At 27.8% G+C, this 23,133-nt stretch overlaps 1 protein-coding gene across 4 annotated transcripts in view; it reads left to right on the top strand.

Moving 5' to 3' along the window:
- The window catches only part of LOC142323651 (uncharacterized), a 188,233-nt gene that overhangs the window by 12,359 nt on the left and 152,741 nt on the right, over nt 1–23,133 (top strand). For all 4 annotated transcript variants that reach the window (XM_075363669.1, XM_075363672.1, XM_075363673.1 and 1 more), the window contains exons 2-4: nt 9,914–10,053; nt 10,960–11,033; nt 18,164–18,278. In XM_075363669.1, the coding sequence (XP_075219784.1) occupies nt 9,914–10,053; nt 10,960–11,033; nt 18,164–18,278 (329 nt within the window). The remainder of the gene's footprint in view (nt 1–9,913; nt 10,054–10,959; nt 11,034–18,163; nt 18,279–23,133) is intronic.

Consider the following 23,133-nt stretch of genomic DNA (forward strand, 5'->3'; position numbering starts at 1 on the left):
ACGGTGTAAAGAAGTTATGATTACTTGTTATTTCTCAGGTAGACATTAATTTTTGAAAGTGCGTTTAATATCCATAAAAAAAAAATTGTGTGTGTGTATTTTTTTTTTATTATAAAGCAAATGCAAAAAAATTGTGAGTAAAAATCATTGTGAAAAGTGAATCCATTAGACTGCACCAAGAAAGTTTTTTACAAGACATCTTGTGGTAGGATGAAAATATGTAAGGCACAGTAAGGAAAAATAAGATGAAGGGGTACTATGAAATCAAACATTGACTTCATGCCTAAAAGAGACTTGGAGATTGAAAGTGTGAGAACGAGAGTATATGAAAAAAAGCTAGTCTGCTGGACATGATCGCAAGAGAAATTTAATAGAAGGCAGACGATTAAGTTTACTGGATAAAAAAAAAGAACTTGTAAGTAAAAATAAAACCAAGATTCTTAATATTGCTAATCAAAGTTGAATAACTAGCAGATCAACAACAAAATTGAAGATAAAAACAATTGGAAATAGATTGTATAACACAAAGTATGAAAATTTAAAATGAATTGCATGATTAAACCAAAAGAGATTGCTTTCAGAAATTATTTTAGTATGTTGTTACTGGTTAGTAAATGGGAGAGGATGATTAACCCAGGAAGAAACTACATGCGTTTTGGGAGATCTGGATCGTTAACTTTGTGCAGCTCAGGACCTGACCTAGATCTTAAATGACAACACCTTGTAAAATAGTTTCCTACTGTCATACACATTGTGCCTCATATGTATCTCTACCTCTGTAAAGAAATTTTCTGAAAAAAAAAACCTGAGATATTTGCCTTTTCACGCAAACCAAATGTTGGAGGAACAAAAACATTGTTTGTTTTTCTTCATGTATGCATTCAGATCTGGTAGAGGGTTTACTGTGTTTTAATGTGCACATTACATCCCATATCTCTTAAGTTATCGGGAGATGATATTTGTCTACTTTTAAATTTTCATACAAATTGTATTGTTTGTATTCTCTATTAGTAAATAAAAAATCAAGCTATTGTATAATTTACTTAACTGTTTTTTCCATATATTATATACATATATTTTTGTTACTTACTCTTTGAATGTTTGTATAACATTAATAAGAAGTGGATGTACTATTTAAAATTCTTAAAGGAATTTAATTTGAAAATTTTTACTGTATGTTTTATCATTATTTAATGTTTATAATAAAAGACCTAATTTAAGCACTTTTTTAACTCATATTCCTTTGGAGTATAAAATTTAATGAGTTAGTTTTTAATGTGTTATTTATTGTAGATTGCTTAATATTTTCAGAGATAAATTGAAATGTATTTTAAGTTGTAAAATAATTTACTTAGTTTCTGTTTATACTACTTGCTGTACATTTTTTCACTGTAAATGAATTGAATTGATAATTAACTTAAACATTTTACTATATCAGATAGTAGAAAAAAAAGTATATATATATAATTTTTTTTTTTTTTTAGTGTAACTCATTTCTCATTTATGATATTCATTCATTAAGATTAAGAAATAACAATCAATTTTATTATCATGTTGGCAGTTAATTCATTTGTTATACTGTGCTATACTTTGCTGTGTTTTGTTAAATTATTTTTTAAGTAACAGAAACTTTTTTCCTGTTATTATGCAATTATTAATTGAATTAACATAAATTGTTTTGCAAGAATGATAATTACACTTGTTATAAATGGCTATTTGGCTTTCTGATTCTAAACAGCAATGAAAAAATAATTTAATTAATAAAGGACGTTTTCATTTATTAATATTTTTTCTATTAATCAGTAATGTTGCTTCGCTCCAATACATTTGAACTTTTTTTTGAAATTGAAAATTAAGTCCACTTTAAGGGATTTTAGTTAAAGAAAAAAACTTAAATAAAATGCTTTTTTTCTATTTTGAGTTACAGTTTATAACAGAGGAAAATTACTTCTTGATTGTAAGGATATTCCTGATAACTTAATACTTAGTACAGCTTTGTTGAATTGAGGACTGTAGACAGCATCATCCCTTATTCATGTAATGAGTGTCCCTTGTAAATATAACTCTACATTAGGGAGATTATATTTAAAAAAACAAACTGGAGGAGAGGGTGGGGTTTATTGTTTCTTAAAGTGCACTACTAAACTTAATGAAATTTCTGTAGATTTTATAAACGATGCTTTTGTAAAGGATTTAACTCCTTCTTTATGTGGGGGGAAAGGTATAGCTCGATTAAGATAAAATGGTGTAACATGAAGTTAGGATGTATTTTAATTTAAACAAAAAGGGGCCTTAGTATCTAAGAAATAGATAATAGTAATTAAACCATTAAACCATAATTTTTAGGCAAGTTATTCAGATAGTACAAAATACAAACCAATATATATTAAAATTGATATATCGAACTTAAACTATGCTGAAAATTAAAGATAAAAAATTGGTTAAAAACATATTTGGATTAATTGGAGGAACATTAAAAAAAAAAAAATATTTAAAAGAATAGATAGAAATAAAAGAAATAATCAAAAGAAAAACTGTGGTAATCTTTTTGACCGAAAATTCTAATTATATAAGTTATAGAATAATTAGCTTGTTATTTCCTTCTGGTGTTAAGAATTAAACGCTGCCAGATTTCATTTTACTTGATGTGCATAGCAGTGTTCTCTCTTATCTATCATAGCAGTGTGGAAAATCTATCTTTACAACACTAATATTAACCTATTTGTAAATTTTTATTAAAATGAGAAAATATTTGCTAGTTGGAGGGGAGCAGAGCCCCTTTGAAAATTTTGAAGTAAGGTTTAGTTCAGTATTTATTACTACTAAGTTTTATTGAAGTCAATTCAACTATTATAAATGAAGAAATTACTCTAAATTTTTTTTATCAAAACTGATTTTTACATTGTCAGCTATTATAGTATTCTGTAAATTAAATACATTAAGTATTGCTATCGGTAAAAAAACCCTTGGATTTTTCTATTTTGTGATGTTCAATATCCCTGAGCCCAAAAATACTAAATGATTGTTACGAAACTATAAAAGCGTATATGGTTTAACCTTTCTTTCTATCTTTAAGCAGGTCAATTTAATAAATTTTACTCGCATGAATTTTTTAAATGTATTTAAAAATAATAATAAAAACTAAAAAACTTTTTAGAAGAACAATAAATCACTTCCTCCCAAAAATGAAGACAAAATAATCTTTCCTATTTTTGATTGTTTCTATCATTAGTTTCAATTTACTGTAGTATTTTTTTTTTCTAAAAAAAAATGTGATGGTATCAGGGTGAGAAGAATTTTTAACCATTACTGCAAAGATAAAACATCCTACCACTGAAATTTATAGTTAGGAATTATATTATCGTTTATTTTTTTTTACAGTTTCTGTTTATAAATTTAAAACCTTTTTTTCTAAATGAGATATTATTATGATAGGTTAGTTTATAGCTCAAAGTATTGTTTGATGTGAAAGGAGTACCTTCATTTTGTTACTTTATATTATTTGTCTTAGCCTTTCTTATTGCTATAACACCTAATAAGCATCTGAGGTACAAAAGGTACCGAATCAGAATTACATTCTCAGTCAGTCCTTTCTGTGAACAGATTGTTGGTGTCATTTGTAGGGCTGAATATAAAATGCATTTTGGTAGGTTTGCAGAACTATACATTTGGCCCTATTAAGAAGGCAGTGGAAAACTACTTCAATCCTTGTTTTCCATAATGAACCTGCTATGTGAAGCCTGTTATTTTGAGAATATTTGTGTCTTTTTCTGGATGACTTGTGATTCCTATCAGTTGATTACTTACAGTCTTATTTATGGGACCTAACAAAGAAAACATGATGACTTAGTTCAGAGTAAGTTGTGTTTTTAATAAATATAGGAAATTTATACATGAATAAGACAGGTCATAAGAGAAAGTGTAGTTTTGAATTTTGTCATGGTACCAGGAACTTTTAGCGATATTATAACCAGCTTTTTTCTTTACTTTATTTTGGGTATTATTTATTTAATTTTGTAATAATAGACTAATTATTGTGTTACCAGTCTCTATCTAAGTTATGATATGGTATTTAATTAATTTCCTTATAGTTGTATTATCTCACTAGAAGATATCTTTAAAGTTACTGATATTAACTATGTTACTGATTATTCCTGTCTTTGTTGCAAGTACTGTCATAGCTGTTTATTCAAAATTTTCTAGTTACTTTTCTATGGGAATTCATAGTTATTTAGATTAGTTTTATTATTTTGATTCTACAGGACGTAGTTTACAAAGAACTTTGTGATTTTCATAATTTTTGTTGTTTTATATTTTCTGTTATTTAGATATAAGAATATATTTGTAAATATTTTTAAATACTTTGTTTATTATCACTTCTAACAATTTTTATAATTATATTATAATTATAAAAGAATTTAATAGACGTTAAATTTTAAATAAGTATGGATAAACAGATAGAAAATTTGAGAGGCAAATTTAATAATCATCGAAAACGTGCTAATAATTTTGACCGGATTTTTAGACGTAAGATCCATAAATTATCTGCTAAAAGCAGTGGTAAGCATTGAACCGTTTTATTATGCACAATGTATTACCTTTTTTTTCTTTCAGAAATTTGGTTTATAATTAATTATATATTAGAATTAATAGCATTTTTATTCTGCTAAAATTCTTTCATATCACCCATGAAGTTTATCACGTGTAAAATATTTTTTATCATTAAAGGCTCTTTGTTTTAGGAGCAGCTATTCTTTTACTTTTTATCAAATTTTATCTAGTCTTAAAAAAATATTTTAAACTTATAACTTAGCAAAATTTAATTAAGGTAATACAGGTTCATTTGTATAATACTAGTATAAGGCTTCACATAATATTAGTTGCTTGTTTAATCATGCATTTATTGATTATCTTTTTAGTATTTGTGTGTATGAAATGTAAGATATATTTGGCTGTTTTCTCGTATACTTTTCTATTTGTGTCAAATTAATAAAATATCATTCCCTAATAGCACTGTGTATTTATTAGTACCATGTTTTTACAAAACTTTTTCTGACACTTTATACCAGTCCATACATCCACTATTATTTTTAGTGGTTTTTTTACTCATTATAATAATTATAAAATGTGAATTTATTAAGCGTTGGTCATATTTGATGTGTTGTTCTCAAGGTAATTAAGTAATTTTTTTATTTTTATTTTTTTTGTCAAAGTTGAATTTTTTTCCATTGATTTTTATACCCAAATATTTTTTGCTTGTTTCACTTTGAATTAACATAATTTGTTAATTATTATTTTATGTTCTGTATAAAATAATTGTAAATTGCAGTGCATTTATTTTAATAATTAATTAATGTTTTACAACAGGGTGTGTCACGTCTGATATGGCGATAGTTAAAGAATTTTATATGTCTGAAATCTCTTTTCGGTACTTTTAGTCATAGTTTCCCCTTTTGTGAGCTCTTTTTTAATTTTCATTTCAGTATATAAAATTAAATTATAAAGAAATATACATTTTTATCTGATTAATGACCAGTTTAGAAAATAAACAATATTTCATGAAGATACTGGCTGATCCATCAGACTTTTTTTTATTTTAACCGTATGATTTCTGCCAACAAGTATATTGGATTAATTATGTGGATGAATGAAATACATCTTGTGTCATTATTATACTTATACATGGGGATACATGTGCCTGTACTTGAAGATAGCATGAAGAGTTTTTCTCTAGCTGTAGTAATAAAAATATATTTATCTTGTACTGTATCTTGTTGAATAAGTTAACTTTTCAGCACTTCCATTTAATAAAGTTGATCATATGATTATAATTCAAAAATATAAATAAATAAAAATATAACATACATATATGTATATATACATATGTTTCTTTATGTAAACATTTTTTATTTAAAATTTCAAGGGTATTAATTAAGTTACTTTATTGACTGCTTTGGTTGCACGGACATTAGCATGCTTGCCTCTACATTGAAGATCCCAGGTTTGGTTCCTGGCTAGGGTCAAATTTATGTAACTAGTCGACCCTGATGTAGCCCTCAATAGCTGATGCAACTTGAAAAAGATAAATTTACTTTATTGTAAAACAGCTGAATTTAAGTTTGGTGTGGGACAGTATCTTCTTTTCTTTTCACATATACTTTAAAACTTAAACATAGATCCAAATGTTTTGCATGCTTAAAAATCTGAAAATGGTGACCATTTTTTCAACTAGAATTGTAGAATATTCAAGTATAATATTATATAATTTTTTATTAATTAAAGTAATTATACAAGTGCTATTTAAAATATAATGTTTTAGCATACAAAATATATCACATTTACCATGTTCTGGAACCTTGGTTAGACATTTGCTAATGTTTGGCTACAAAGACTAAGTAAAAGAAAGTAAATTTGTTCTACATTAATCACTGAAAGTAAAATATTTTACCTACACGATATTTACATAAATCAGGATAAAACACGCTTAAAAATCTTTTTAAACTTTTCTAAGGTATTTATGAGATATTAATCTGTAGAAAATTTCATAATAATTATCAACTCTTTTAAGAATAATCATGTAAACACCTGGTTGAATGGGTGGACATAACTAATTCTGTATTTTACTCACTTTATCAGTTGATATAACAATTTTAAAAACTTATTATTATTTTTAATTGCTCATTCTTTTTGTAATAACTGTAAAAGTCAACAAACTACTTTTTAATTGTTGAATTGTACAGTATAAACTGATAATAAATTAATTTTTGGTGCCCAAAAAAATATCTTGAGGTTCACCTCAACTGTAAAAAAGAAAAATGTATCGTAGACATCATTTTCAATATTAAATTTACTGGAGACAATTCTCTCTTGAACTCTATAACTTTAATACCTTCAGGAGTTATACCCAATAGTTTAAGAACTTTTGGTTGATGCGATTAATATTAATCTTTATGATGTAAAAAATCTTCTTTATAGAAGTATTATTTATAAAGATAACTCTTCAAATGAAATTTTCTTTTCCATTAAATGTTATCTCTTTTGCACAAATCACAATTCAGATACTTAACCTTGTTATCCAACACATCTTGTAAAATCTGATTTGTAAGATACCAATTATTTATATGGAATTTCTAGTAGTCTATCTTCATACTTCTAGTAATTGATTGACACGGTATAGGTAACCATATCAACCTGATAATTATACTTGGTCGATATTTTTTTCATGTACCTATGTATGAGAATTTAACAATTTTAGAGCTGTGCTCTAAAATTGTTAAATTCTCACAAACATTAAAGTAATAAACATAAACTAAAAAGACGTCAACAAGCATCAAGAAGATATGGTATATTTGAATATCACAGAAATTGTGAACATGAAAAGCAGATGCAGCCTGCACCCTCGCTTCCTACTGATGAACTTTTTGAATGCTCTGTATCTCTGTATATGCATAGACCATTCAAAAAAAAAACCACTTAATTAAGTTAGATTATAAAACAGGAAGCCGAAATTGAAAATGTGTATATCTGTTTTATGAATTAAATAGTTGGAAATGAAAAAATGATTATTTTGATAAATAATAGGGATTTTTTTTAATAATTAGGTAGAAATAATTGTAGAACAATATATTATTCTCTCTTTTATCAGTAATTTAGTAGCTAGATACAATTCATCTGTGCTAATCTGTTAACATTCTAAATTTACAATTACTTTCATTTATTCCTTTACTGTTTTTACCCTTCTCTTAATTCCTTTTAGAACTAAATTCAATAATTTTAGGTACTTTAATAACAGCCAGTCAGCCTTGTTCTTCTTAAAAGATCTACCATAAATTTTTCTTTCACCAATCCGTATTAAAATCATTTTATACTCCTAATTTCATCAGTGCATCTGATTTTCAATGTTTTCCTATAATGCTACATCTTCAAATTCTCTTTCGGTGTATTTTTATTTCTTATTGTTTGCTACTGTAAAAAAGTGTACTGTACAAATATTTTTATGAATTTTTAATTTCTAAATATTTGTTTGGTGGCAGATTTTCTTTCTTTTCTGGTTATAAACTCTCCTTGATCATATAAATCTGTTTTTGATATAGTTTGCCCATCCTTTGTAATTTTATTACCTAAGCAGCAGAATTCTGTTACTTTTGTGTTGTGATTTTTATAGTAATATTTAATTTCTCATTTACTTCATTTTAGTCACATTTATTAACTTTTGTTTTACTCTTATTTAATAATAAATCTATATCATGTATTATTTCTTCTAGCTCATTCCTATTTTTAGTCATCTTACAATGTCATCAGAAAATTGTTATTTTTTTTTGCCCCTAGTCTGTTACTGTGATCTCAAATATTTCTTTTAGTTGGTTTTTTAGTTCCTCCATATACAAATTTAAATGTGAAGTGAAGTTACATCATCTCATGAATATATGCTGCAGATTGTAGATCATCATATTTTATTTTTATTGTAAATATCTGATATTTATACAAATTATAAATCACATTTTTCTCTATTCTTCAGTGCAATTTTACTTAAAATGTTGAACATTTTTTTATTCTTTATTCATGCAGTATCTGGATCTTCATTTGTAAAGTATAAAAGCCTTGTAAGAATAACAGTTTGTTTTGACCTTGTGTTTATTTGTTCTATATTTATGAACTCTATTATTAGTTAAATATATTTTATTTTCGCTAAAAATTGGAAATAAGATACTTATTTTTTTCCTTTAGTTTATATAACTTAGTGTTAAGGCCAAAATTGAATTTATTCTTTCACATTGTCTTACTGTTTCATGTGCTACTTATTTTTCCTATGCTTTTAACTGTTCTTTTCATCTTAGTACAGTCGAACTCTCTGTAACAAACCTCGATTTTAGGAATATTTTTACTGCACCGTGACATTTTAATAAAACTATGTATAAATTTACCTCTATTTAACATATTCATCATACCTCTATATACTGAAATGGTTACATACTGCATATTAGTATAATACAATATGTAGTTACACAATAATTTTTACAAAATGGTTTTTAAAAGTAATGACATTAAATTTACTATTTTGGACATCTCTGTGAGTTTAAGGTTCTTTTGATTCCCGTACCTAAATTGTACTTTTATACAAACACAAAGTATTCTTGACAACAGTCAAGAATGACAGGTTATTTTTATTTAACTGGTAAAGCAGAAATTTCCAAAATTATCCTATAACCCATTAACAATAAAATTTTAACAAAAGATTTAAACACATATTCTGTTACTGTCTGCCTATACATTAAAGTAGCATAATTTTCTGAAATCCACTAATTAACGCAGAGCACTAAAATTACTGTGCAAACTTTTATTCATTTATCTAAACGAGACGTTTATCTACAATACATAGACATAACAAATAGAATTCTTAGAAGATATTTAACACATACTCCCTCTATTGTTCATTGCATACATACAGTTCAGCAATAATTTTTCCTGGCATTAATTCAGTTGGTCTCTGTGTTTGGATTACACTCATGTTATATAGTACTGTACTTACCGTTTCTTTACTGTGCCGTGTACAATGTCAAAATGGAAGTGCCTTAGTGTTTTGGAAAAAATGAGTATTATACACAAACTATAATGCTAATTAGAAGTACTTAATGCTCTATTTATGAAAAACTTCTATTTAACAAATTTTTTCCCAGGATTCTCAATTTCATTATTTAGAGGTTTGACTGTATATATTTTGAAGGGTCTGTTATTAGTTTAATATCATTGGAAATTTGTTTCTTTATTACCAGTTAGTTTTATCAAATTAAACATTTCGGGATAAAATATTGTTTCAAACAATACAATCTACAGTTGTAGTATATTATATTGTTCATCCTTTTTTACATTTAAAAAAAAACGATTATATTATAAAATCTCTATTTTTTTACAGTGGAAGATACCTGTATCATTTCTGCAACAAATCAGCTGTTTGATATGGCATCTGGAGGAGAGAATAAGGTCACTCTGAATTCACAGAGTAATGCTGAAGATGTGCCAGTACATGTTAGACCTGAAAGACGTTATTCTAGGGTGAGCTTAAAATCAGTATTTTTTAAAAAGTTATCTTTTTTTGTATCAACATGCTATTTGCTTTAAGAACCATGTCTCCCAGTTATAATGCTTTATCGGTTGTTTACACTTTTGGTTGTTACGCTGATGGAACTATGTCTATTTTCTATGTGTTTATTATACAGCACTTGTAATTTTTTTCTACATGCACATCGAAGTGTGCGAGTGAACACATGCACCTGTGTGCATGTTTATGTAGATAGTATGATCTCAAGAGATTTGTTTTACATCAGAACAAGTTATCATAGCAAACTATTTTAGGAAGGTTGAAAATTCTAATCAAAGTTATTCCAAAAATGCTGTCGTCTATCATTGGAGTTATATCTGTTGCCACCCTGAAGCCATTTGTGGGATTGTGCTATCAAATTCTTATAGCTGTCAGGGAAGTTGCTACTTTACTGAGGCTCAGGGGGAGAAGGTAAAGTAAAGGACCTCTGGTGAAGCAAGGCCTCCTTTCCTGAAATTTAAATCTGATGCAAGACTTTTTTGAGCATAAAAGAGTGTTTATTAATTAAGATGTTAAGTACATAAAATGTTATGTAACACCTTACATTGTTTAATACTTTTGGTTCAAGGTTTCAATTAATATTTCTTCTTATTTATTTATTTATTTTCTTAGTTATTTATTTTTTTTTATATAAAAAGAATTAGTTTTGGATTGTATAATATTATTTATGGTAATAAAACAGATTCAGAACTTTTATAAAAATAGAAATACTTTAGTAAATGAATACACCAATTCATCTCATTGTAAATTTTGCTTTCTAGACTGAGTAGTGTTTATTTACCTGATGCTATTGACAAATCGATTGTTTGCCTTTTTTTTTTTAATTTTGTACATTTATGTAAATTAATTATATTTTTCAGGAGACACTTATGGCATTAATGAATCACCCTTTGTCACGAAGAAAACCACCATGCTTGGACTCAGCTGCTTTAAAGTATGTACATGATAAAATTTATGTTATATTTATATTAGCATACTTACTCGATATTGATATGATTTATATAATGCATTATTATGTAATGGTCAGAATAAAAAATTTGTTTATTTAGTAGGTACAGAGTATTTTTTTCTAATTTGAAATTTAATTGTGTGAGCTACTTAATGTTGTGTAAGTTGTTGGTTTATGGGTGGCATCTACAATTAAATCGCCAAGACTTTTATTATCTTACTTACTTAACATGATGGTATGTGATATTCTAGCTTTGTATTTATGTTCTTTTGGGACCCTTATTATTGGTTTAGTATGTTATTTTGTTTATCATACCCTTAAAAATTCTGAGATCTTTTCGTATTTGGACTTCTGGATTTCATAAAATTGAAGTAGGAAGTTTTTCTGACTGGTAACAAAGGTGGTGAATGAAAATTTTTAATAGTGTCCTATAACTGTGAGTGTATTTTTTTTTACAGATTCCTCTTGCCCTGTAAATTTTCAAATTTAAAACTGCCCACCCAGAAAAGAAGTTGATTGTTGTGATCTATATCCCTATTTCATTATTTATTTATCCCCATTCATAGTAATAAGGATGTGCTTTACTTCCAGATAGTGTGCTTTGGATACTCATATTTATATACTTACTACATTTCTGATTTCTCTTTAAAGTTCCTAAACTGGTTGAATTTTATGAATTTTTAAAAAGTGTTTGTCATACGTTTAGGAAATATCCATTTCTTTTTTTTTTGTCTTCAGTCATTTGACTGGTTTGATGCAGCTCTCCAAGATTCCCTATCTAGTGCTAGTCGTTTCATTTCAGTTTACCTTCTACATCCTAGATCCCTAACAATTTGTTTCACATATTCCAAATGTGGCCTGCCTAGACAATTTTTTCCTTCTACCTGTCCTTCCAATATTAAAGCGACTATTCCAGGATGCCTTAGTATGTGGCCTATAAGTCTGTTTCTTCTTTTAACTATATTTTTCCAAATGCTTCTTTCTTCATCTATTTGCCGCAATACCTCTTCATTTATCACTTAATCCACCCATCTGATTTTTAACATTCTCCTATAGCACCACATTTCAAAAGCTTCTAATCTTTTCTTCTCAGATTGTCCAAGCTTCACTTCCATATAAAGCGACACTCCAAACATATACTTTCAAAAATTTTTTCCTGACATTTAAATTAATTTTTGATGTTAACAAATTATATTTCTGACTGAAGGCTCGTTTCGCTTGCTATTCGGCATTTTATATCGCTCCTGCTTCGTCCATCTTTAGTAATTCTACTTCCCAAATAACAAAATTCTTCTACCTCCATAATCTTTTCTCCTCCTATTTTCACATTCATTGGTCCATCTTTGTTATTTCTAATACATTTCATTACTTTTGTTTTGTATTTGTTTATTTTCATGCGATAGTTCTTGAGTAGGACTTCATCTATGCCATTCATTGTTTCTTCTAAATCCTTTTTACTCTCGGCTAGAATTACTATCATCAGCAAATCGTAGCATCTTTATCTTTTCACCTTGTACTGTTACTCCGAATCTAAATTGTTCTTTAACATCATTAACTGCTAGTTCCATGTAAAGATTAAAAAGTAACGGGGATAGGGAACATCCTTGTCGGACTCCCTTTCTTATTACGGCTTCTTTCTTATGTTCTTCGATTATTACTGTTGCTGTTTGATTCCTGTACATGTTAGCAATTATTCTTCTATCTCTGTATTTGAACCCTAATTTTTTTTTTAATTCTGAACATTTTATTCCAGTCTACGGTATCGAATGCCTTTTCTAAGTCTATAAATGCCAAGTATGTTGGTTTGTTTTTCTTTAATCTTCCTTCTACTATTAATCTGAGGCCTAAAATTGTTTCCCTTGTCCCTATACTTTTCCTGAAACCAAATTGGTCTTCTCCTAACCCTTCTTCCACTCTCCTCTCAATTTTTCTGTATAGAATTCTACTTAAGATTTTTGATGCATGACTAGTTAAACTAATTGTTCTGTATTCTTCACATTTATCTGCCTCTGCTTTCTTTGGTATCATTACTATAACACTTTTTTTGAAGTCTGACGGAAATTCCCCTTATTCATAAATATTACACACCAGTTTGTATAATCTATCAATCGCTTCCTCACCTGCACTGCGCAGTAATTCGACAGGTATTCCGTCTATTCCAGGAGCATTTCTGCCATTTCAATCTTTTAATGCTCTCTTAAATTCAGATCTCGTATTGTTTCTCCCATTTCATCCTCCTCAACTTCCTCTTCTTCCTCCATAACACCATTTTCTAATTCATTTCCTCCGTATAACTCTTCAATATATTCCACCCATCTATCGACTTTACCTTTCGTATTATATATTGGTGTACCATCTTTGTTTAACACATTATTAGATTTTAATTTATGTACCCCAAAATTTTCCTTAACTTTCCTGTATGCTCCGTCTATTTTACCAATGTTCATATCTCTTTCCACTTCTGAACACTTTTCTTTAATCCACTCTTCTTTCGCCAGTTTGCACTTCCTGTTTACAGCATTTCTTAATTGCTGATGGTTCCTTTTACTTTCTTCATCAGTAGCATTCTTATATTTTCTACGTTCATCCATCAGCTGCAATATATCGTCTGAAACCCAAGGTTTTCTACCAGTTCTCTTTATTCCGCCTAAGTTTGCTTCTGCTGATTTAAGTATTTCCTTTTTAACATTCTCCCATTCTTCTTCTATATTTTCTACTTTATCTTTTTTACTCAGACCTCTTGCGATGTCCTCCTCAAAAATCTTCTTTATCTCCTCTTCCTCAACCTTCTCTAAATTCCACCGATTCATCTGACACCTTTTCTTCAGGCTTTTAAACCCCAATCTACATTTCATTATCACCAAATTATGGTCGCTATCAATGTCTGCTCCAGGGTAAGTTTTGCAGTCAACGAGTTGATTTCTAAATCTTTGCTTAACCATGATATAATCTATCATACCTTGCAGTATCGCCTGGCTTTTTCCAATTGTATATTCTTCTATTATGATTTTTAAATTGGGTCCATTTCTAGGTACATGTAAGAATTATGAAAAATTTTGTTATTCTGAAACCTTACCTTAAACAGATTTCTTTATTTAGTTAAGTTTGTATCTGATAAATCCCAGTTTTCATATTTGTCTATTCATAGACTACAGTTTATGTTGAAGCGAGCAGATTGGTTGAAGCTGAATTTGATGCTTAGAATTCCCATCAAGTCTGTTTATATGTACAGAATGTATTACTTTTCAGCCATTTATGACTGAAGCTATGATATTTTTTTGGTCTTATTTTCACCAGTAATGGTTTTTAGACAGATTTTTACCAGTTATCAGACAACTTTCATTACTGTCACAGCAATTTAAGCTTTATTTTTTCCCATTTTGAAATCGGTCTTTCTATTACTTTGCAGTCAATTACTGAATGTTTTCTATCTTGTAAGATTATTCTTTTTTTTACTTAGAAAAGAAAACAGATTTTAATCAGTTTTTCTGAATTTTTCTTAAACTATTTCTGTAAAATGTTTATACTAATTATGTGTGTATTCAACATATGTAATGGTTTTTATTTAAATGTAGAAAATTACAATTTTTATTAATTTAAAAAACATAACATAACATTTTTATGTTCTAAAAGAAATTGTGCACATATTTTAGGAGGATGTGTGGGTGTAAAAGGAGTTAAATCGGGAGCTGCATATAATGTTAATTGAAATCTCCTGTAAATAAAATATGTAAAACTATAAGTATATATTGATTAAATTAAGCAAAGATATCCACAGTTCATTTACTTCATGAATTTCATACCTGTAACATTATTTTGGTTGGTAATTGTGAGTAATAAACCATGAGTAATTGCTATTAGAAATATTTACAGGCTGTACAGTATACGTTCTTAGTTCTTGCAGTATGTGAATATGTAATGGTTAGCATTACTTCACAGATATATCATAAATTATAATCATTTTGAAGGATTAAAGAGAGATCTACTGGATAAGTTGAGTTTAAATCATTATGATGTTTGTGTAGGATAATTATAAATATTGCATTTTTAGGGTTGTAGCTGAAGCAGCAGGTGATAAACACAACCTATTACTACATTTCTGAGTGTGTTTTAATGATAATTATTCCATTTGTGGTTTTGTAATCCAGTGTATTATTAATTTTAATATATTTATGCATTTATGTGTAAATATATTAAAATTTTAGCTGTGTTTAGTTTTTTGACCCTTGGTATTGTACTATTTATTTAATATAAATAAATGGTTGTGCACTATTCACAATTGTAATAAAAATTATAATAAAAAAATTTGGATCTAAACATGAAGACATTATTAAAAAAAATTGCATTAAATTTATTCCATTCAGGCTGTGTTGCCCTGAGTTGGATAACCACATGTAAAAACATATGGGCACATGAAAACAACCGAGCATTATACATATTAAAGTATTTGTAAGCATCTGAATAATCCATAACTTGCAAATAAAATTAGAACAAGGCCTGCTTGGATGTTTACATATGCCACTTGTTGATGCCAGGTGAAGATGTGGGTAATATTTTAATCATATTTTTTTAATGGTAAATTAAAGCCAATGGAATGTAGAACAGATTGTAAAAAATTATTCTGATTGTTTTAAGACTGTTAGTATTCTACATATAAAATTTGAAAACGAGGCTTTATTACAGTAGGTTATGCAGCTGTCACTTACATGTGACACAGTTCTTATAAGTTTTATGAAACAACTGGTCACTGAATTATAGACATCATACAAATTAATGAGCATTTATATTCTTTCGTAAATTGAATTGAAATCAATTGAAAACCTGACTTAATATAATGTTGAATGTTAATAAATATCTTGAATGTTGAAAACTCAAAATTGTTGAATAGTGAATTCATTCTGGTTTTGGGTACATTTCTTTCCAATATTTTAGTGTCCTCATGCTTTTTCAAAACGGTTCTTAAAGTAAATATTAATAATGTAATTTTAACATCCATTTAATGTTTTTAATGTAACCTGTTGGGATTTTATATTCAACAAAATGGTGACTATTTATCATTCTCTCTAAGAATTTCTTGCTAATTTTACATTAAATTCTAATGGTGTGTTACTTTAATTTGATTATAGATGTAGGCTTTGTACTGTTTAATCTTACATAAAACATAATAAAAAATAGATTATGTACCATAAGATAATATTGGTCATTATAAATTGTGTAAAAAAATAAAATATTTAAATAAAAAAAATATTTTTATTCATAAATTTTGAATTGTAAAATTCAGCTTAACATAGATTGATCACACATATGTTAAAGTTACAATGGTGGTTGTTTTTTTACACTTTGCACAAAACACTATCAACTCTGTGGACTAAAGAACAATATGAAATTATAAATTCTAATTTGAAAATTAACATCGAGTGAACAAATGAAACACTAGTAAAATGTAATTTGTGGATACTAGACAAACAGCTGTTGGTTTAATATGATTTACTCACTGCTTACCTAATTTTTCAATCCCCAGCTGCAATTGTGTACTTCTCCAATTGGTCAAAGCTGGCAGCAAAAGATCTTTTTTTAAAATCTGAGTCAGTTCTGTACATTTCTTTCTACTTTTTTCTGTGAAACTTGATTCTATCTAGTAATGATAATCAAATAATGGGAGCCCAAGCAAAAACTGAAGTCAGTTAGGGTGAGGCCTGTACGTTAAGGATGTAGCAGAACTTCCAGTGTAATTTTTCAATGTTTTTAAGTGTTAATTGGTACATTCTTCATAGGAGTATTACCTAGAACTAGAAGAAGAAGCACTTCCTTTCTGTTTAAACATGTTTTTTTAGTCTCATAGATATCACTTTATTTGAAGCAAATCTCTCTACTACCTTTCTAAAAAATTACAGAAAGTTATATCTTTAGCATCATTTTACTGAATGATGGTTAATCTTGCATTTTTTCCTTACTGGATATACAGGTTGCTTCCATTCTATGTTTTCCATTAGATTTGGCTCATACTGTTGATTCCAGGTTTTATCACAAGGCACTATTCTTTCCAGAAATCCATCTTTACTCGAGCCAATAACATCGTTTGAGTGAAGAGCACTTGTGAAGTCTGGTATTATGTATGTTTGTCAGTATGCTATTTTGTAATTCAACTTGTACATTATATGGTAGTACAATTTCTTATGATTAATTGAGTGAACTATACTGATGTTTATATCAACATTTTCTGCAATTTATCTCAGTTGGTCATTCCTCTCATTAGATATCAGTAGCACTTATTTAGGCTCTTCAATTGTTTGACCGTTTTCTAAAAAGTTTTTTTCAGCAGGAGTAAATTTAATATGATTTTACATCCTTTGAAATTAGCAATCCTATTACTGAATATTCTTATTGAGAGAACTATTTTCAGAATTTTTAATGATCAATAATTGTTAAATATATTAAAATAACTGTTTATCAGCTATTTAAGGTCAATGTCAACTTTTGATATTGAAAGTATTGTACTTCTTATTTAGAGGTTTTTCTTTTTGTTGAATGACCAAATACTTAGTGGGTTTCTTATTCACCCACCACTCAAAACCCATCGAAGATACCAACACAAATAGAAATAAATAACATCTTTGAAAACTTCTTTTAGCATCATTTCCTTTTAATTTAATAGCAAGTCATTTTGTTACATTTCTTTCCAAAACATTATAGGAGTCCATGTTCGTATACAGTGATTGTAAATTATATATGTACTTGTAATTCAGTTAAAAATTATAGCTCTAATGTAAGATAATATGGACCAAATAAACTGTAAGTTCAAAAATTAGTTTAAATTAAAGTTTGTATCAAATGGTCGTTTTTTGTTGAATAAAAGAATATTTTAATAATTGCAATAAAACATTTGGTATGAATATTCTCATATTTTAATTTATAATAAATGTTCAAAATTCATTAAAAAATTACTGTTGTATAATCAGCTGCTGGAATAAGTTTATACACACAATTTTTAATTTCACTTAATACTGTTAAATATAATTTATTAATGTTTAGAAATGATTTTTAATGCTAATTTAATGTTATAATATGGTATTATAAATTAACTACAATTGCAAAAAAAATGATAATCTTTACAGGTCAATTGTGTCTACCCGAAATACGAACAGGAGCTTATGGGAGCAGTCTGGTGAGCGAAAGCGTGGTGATTCAATGTGTGATGAAGAGAAATCTCAGTCAGTAGATGGCATCAAGGTTTGTTTAAGATTTATTCTTTATTACAATTAACTACGTAGTTTTATTTTACGATAGCTGGTTTGGTGTAACAATATTTGTAGGTAGGTGGTAAAATTTACTTATTGTCTTGATTATATTTTTTGTAATGATTTTGCATGATAATTTAGTTTAACATTATTAGTTTTTTATTTGAATATTTGGTATGTTGGAAATTTTATAACTAAAATTTAATAGTGTGCAAGTTTCATTAAATATATATATAGGTTTGTATTTCAACTAGTGATCATTGAAATTAGTTTTTATTTAAGCTTGTTTTTATGGTATATGTTTGCGAAATTGGTGTGTATTTGAGCATGAAAATAGTGAAGTAAGAGAGAAGTTTTTTCATGATAAGACTAATTTTAAAATAATGGAATTGCATACTAGAAAATAATAATCCAGTAATGTTTGAAACTAAATGTATAAGATTGTTTTGTGCCTATTAATATCATGTGGCTGAAAAACCTGGGAGGTAAAAATATTGTTAAGAAGTCAGAGTGAGTGGTGGTAAATTATAAATTGTCTTTGAAGGAGAGGATAAAAAATATGAAATTGCAATCCAGTGAAAATCTGTTACTATTTTAGAGATGTATTTTACTAAATAAAGATGTATTTTAATGACAGAGAAAAGTGAAACAAAGAAGAAGAAGAAACATGCTTGATAACAATAAGGGTAAAATTTTCCGCAATGATGATATAGTAAAGAAGGATGTAAGAATTGAAGCCTCAAGGAAGAATAATTGTTTGACTTGGCCCAAATGTTTTGTTAATTACATCCTAAATAAATAAATATTTTATTCTGATCAGTATGTAATAATACGTTGTATATGCTTAGATCATGTCAGGAATAGGATGTTCAATCAATACTACATATATCAAAAAAAAAAAAAAAAAGAACTGCCCGACATCTATCTGTAAGGGTCGAGGAGAATCCTAAATCAGAGCAGCATCACAACTAAATTAATAAATAAAAAAGAGAACTGATTATAAGTACTTATTAGATCATAAAAAATAATTATTAATGAAATGTAAGTATGAGAAATAATAAATAGTTGTATTAGTATAAAAGGTGTTAATTATTAAAAAATATTGCATATTATTTTAGTAAAAGATTACATTTGATATGAGTAAAAGAGCACACATTAAATGATAAAGCAGCGAATACTGGTTTATTTAATTAGTAATATTTAAAGACAGGAATTTTTACTTTTGTAAAAAAATATCTTTTAAGTAAATCGTCAGAAGATAATTGGATGGTTAGGTAATTTATTAAAAATGGAGTGAAAGCATTGAAAAGTGTCAACAAACAAGAAAAATGTATTTTCTCATCAGTATGCTGTTATGTTAAAACAGTTGTTTTCTGGTGTAAAGTGGGTATTATTATATTGTGGATCCTAACTAACCTTAGAACAGTTTTTCTTAGTAATTCTTTACTTCTAGAGGGTTTTAGTAGATGAGCTGCTGCAGCACTGTGATCCACAAATAAATTAAATTTAATGAGATTTCCTTTATTTTTGTCAGTAAAAATATTTCTTCAATAAAAGCCTAAAAGTTATCAAGTTAAGTTTTTTTTTATGTAATTGCATTTTAATGTTTAGTTTTGTAAGATTAGTGCTTCTATTGTTTGATAATTAAAATCGGTAGCCCAAATAATCTAAGGTTTGTTCTATTTGACCATCATTTTATTTTAATTGCCATCTGGAAATAATTTTTTTCCAGTCAGTTTTTGCAAGTATTTTGCATTTTTAATACTGCCTTTTTTTCCTATTTTTTCTTTACTGTTTTGCTATTTTCTTTCCTCACAAGTTTTTTTCTGTGATTGATGTTTTCATTTCCTGCAGTTTTGCTTTGTAAGTATTTCATTTGACTTCCCTGTTGTTCCTAACCTTAACTTCACAACTACTTTGTATCTATTTAGAGATATGAGAATGCATACTGAACAAGAAAGAAAGTCCATGTCAGTTAGGATAAGTAGTTTTCACATCTATCAACTTACAAATAATTAGGAAAATTTTTATAAACTTGCATCAAAGTTTACAAATCTTCTCTGGCTCATTCTCAATTTCTTTATTTGAGTGATTTAGTAGCTATTGTAAATTAAATAATATAGTCAGAATTTTAATAAATCATGATCAAACAGCCATGATTACTTGTTTCTCATTTATCTTTTTGAGTAGCTTTTCAGATTACTTTTTCTCATGATTTGTCTTTGTAGTATTACAGTAATTTAGAAATTCTTCCTTTATGTTTTTAAAAAATAAGACAAAGATGATTTCTTTCTGAAAATGGAATATTTAGCAAAATAAATGAATTAGGATTTTTTAAAAATATTTATATTTTTTTGAAACATGGAAGTGAAAAAGATTGATATTCTTACTAATAAATACTTTATACTCCAGTGTTTTAATTAACATTTGCTATTTTTTTTTATTATATTTTAACTGTACCATTAAACAACACAAGACAAATATAGACAATTTGGTCTATATTTAATGGAAATATGGTCATTAAAAAAAAAAAAAAAAAAATTGCTGGAGATTTCAATTAAAATATTGGAATATTGTTAGAAAATTCCTAAAATATTCACTAAACTATATTTCTGTTAAAATAATCTAATGTTGTATGTAGTAGTAAATTGTGTTTAGTACCAAATTCAGAAGTAATTTGTTGCAGTTTTATGTAATTATCTAAATTATTTGTTCATTTTGTTAAATCCATTGGTGGATGTGTGCTAGGTATACTTTGAATTCTTCTGTCAACTCACATTATTTCTTCATTTTCAGACTGATCTTGCTTACTTTCTTTATTTGTGACGTATTCCTCTATCCATTTCAAATTCGCTGAATTGTTTTCTGAATTTTCTCAATCTGTAATTTTTTAATAAGTTGCATTTATGCCCATGTATAAATATTGTTTAAGAGGTACTCTAGTTTATTTGTTTAAGCCATGCAAGTAATGAAAAGCTAGTATATAGATTGAAATTTAGAACCTTACTGACATATGTTAGGATTGTAAAAAGTGTAAAACATGTCTACTGCTTCACCAGCATATAAATGATTTAGTTAAAATCTCAGCTACGGATAGCTGATATCTTTACTTTTTAAATTCAAACTATCATTTTTGACAGAACAGTATAAAGTACTGCTATTAAATGTTACAGCTTAGGTTGGAAAAAGTAGTGTGAGAGTATGATTCGAGTACCATGCAAAGACTGCAAAAAATTCACATTATATGGCATAAGTAAATGAATAGGTTTTTTTTTAAAGATGCTGTAGGTTAGTCATTGTTAGGAAGGGCATTTAGCTTTAAAAGTATGTTCTAAGTGCATGAAATTATGGGAGAATGGGCATAAAAGTGAGAAAAAATGTTATAGAATAAGTAACATTCCTAGGTTTACTTTGTCGTTTAATGGTTTTAAAAGATTAAAATGATAAAAAAGAATGCTATTAAATTATTAACTGCATCTCTGTTATGAAATTCATAGTTTTTATTTAATTATAGTTTTCAGTCCTTTTTTTTAGTTTCATGATTGTTGTTTTTATTATTTAAATGTTTCAAAATTGAATTGTAACAGTGATATTTACAATGTCTTTTATTTGTTTGTTGTTGTTTTTTATTTATTTTTTTAGGGTGGAGCCCGTAAAAAAGTATTTGATGCAAATAAAACTGAGAAGATCAGCTATATAAATAGTCCATGTAGGAAAGGTTTTGGTGATAGAAGCTATAAGAATTCTTATTCGGTAACTAAACCTTTTTGTAAGAGTAGTCATGACTCTGTATTAGATCGGACCCGTGCTCCAATTGCTTTTGAAGTTAGGAACGAAAATTATATTAGTTACCGTAATAGTGATATCTCTGATACAGCTGTTAGATCAAACATTAATGATTATTCTAGGAATAATAGTTATTACAAGCCTAGTCCGTTATGGAAGGCTAATGGAAGAAGTAGTTATAAGTCAAATAAAATTGAGAAGACTGAACGAACAGATAGATCACGTGATAACAGTTTTTTTAGTAATTCAGGTTATAATAGTAGAAGTAACAGTCCTGTAATAAATCCATACAATGCTGCTGGTGTGCTGTGTCCACCTAATTTAGAAATCTCGTATGGTCATAATAGAAGAACTATGAAAACTGTTTGGTCAGCCATGAATGATGCTGAGAAAAGACAGTTCAATTATAGTGACAGTTCAGTAACAGTGGATGAAGATACATTTCAGAATTCTGAAGAGTACATTCCAAATTTTGAACCGCTTTTATTCACAATAACTAATGTTATGAAAACTGAAGTTCAAGAGTTGTTTAAAAGCATTTTATACATGTTGATTGAAGTTGATTCGAATCAGCAGCGTTTGGCCCAAAAAATAATTTATAATGTAATTTATTTGGCAAAACAAAATAGATTGACGGATTCAACAGTTCTATCTTTTTTGCCTGATGAGAAGGAAACTGTCGATTTTGAAAAGGAAACTGCCGATTTTGAAAAGGAAACTGCCAATTTTGAAAAGGAAACTGCCGATTTTGAAAAGGAAACTGCCGATTTTGAAAAGGAAACTGCTGATTTTGAAAAGGAAACTGCCATTGTTGAGAAGGAAACTTCTAATGTGAAAAAAACTGTTAATGTTGAGATAGAGACTTGTAATGTTGAGAAAGAAATTGCTAATCCATACATTCAAAGTAGAGAATGTGATAGATTTAAGTGTAATGGTATAAATAATGGACCAGATTCTTTTGTTAGGAACTCTGTTCCACAACTTCGTCCTATGACTCCGTTTATATATCCATTATTACAAAACAATGAAGTTCGAAATACAAGAGGAACGAAGACTTCATT

Source organism: Lycorma delicatula, chromosome 4 (genome assembly GCF_047948215.1).
Source record: "Lycorma delicatula isolate Av1 chromosome 4, ASM4794821v1, whole genome shotgun sequence".
Classification (NCBI taxonomy): domain Eukaryota; kingdom Metazoa; phylum Arthropoda; class Insecta; order Hemiptera; family Fulgoridae; genus Lycorma; species Lycorma delicatula.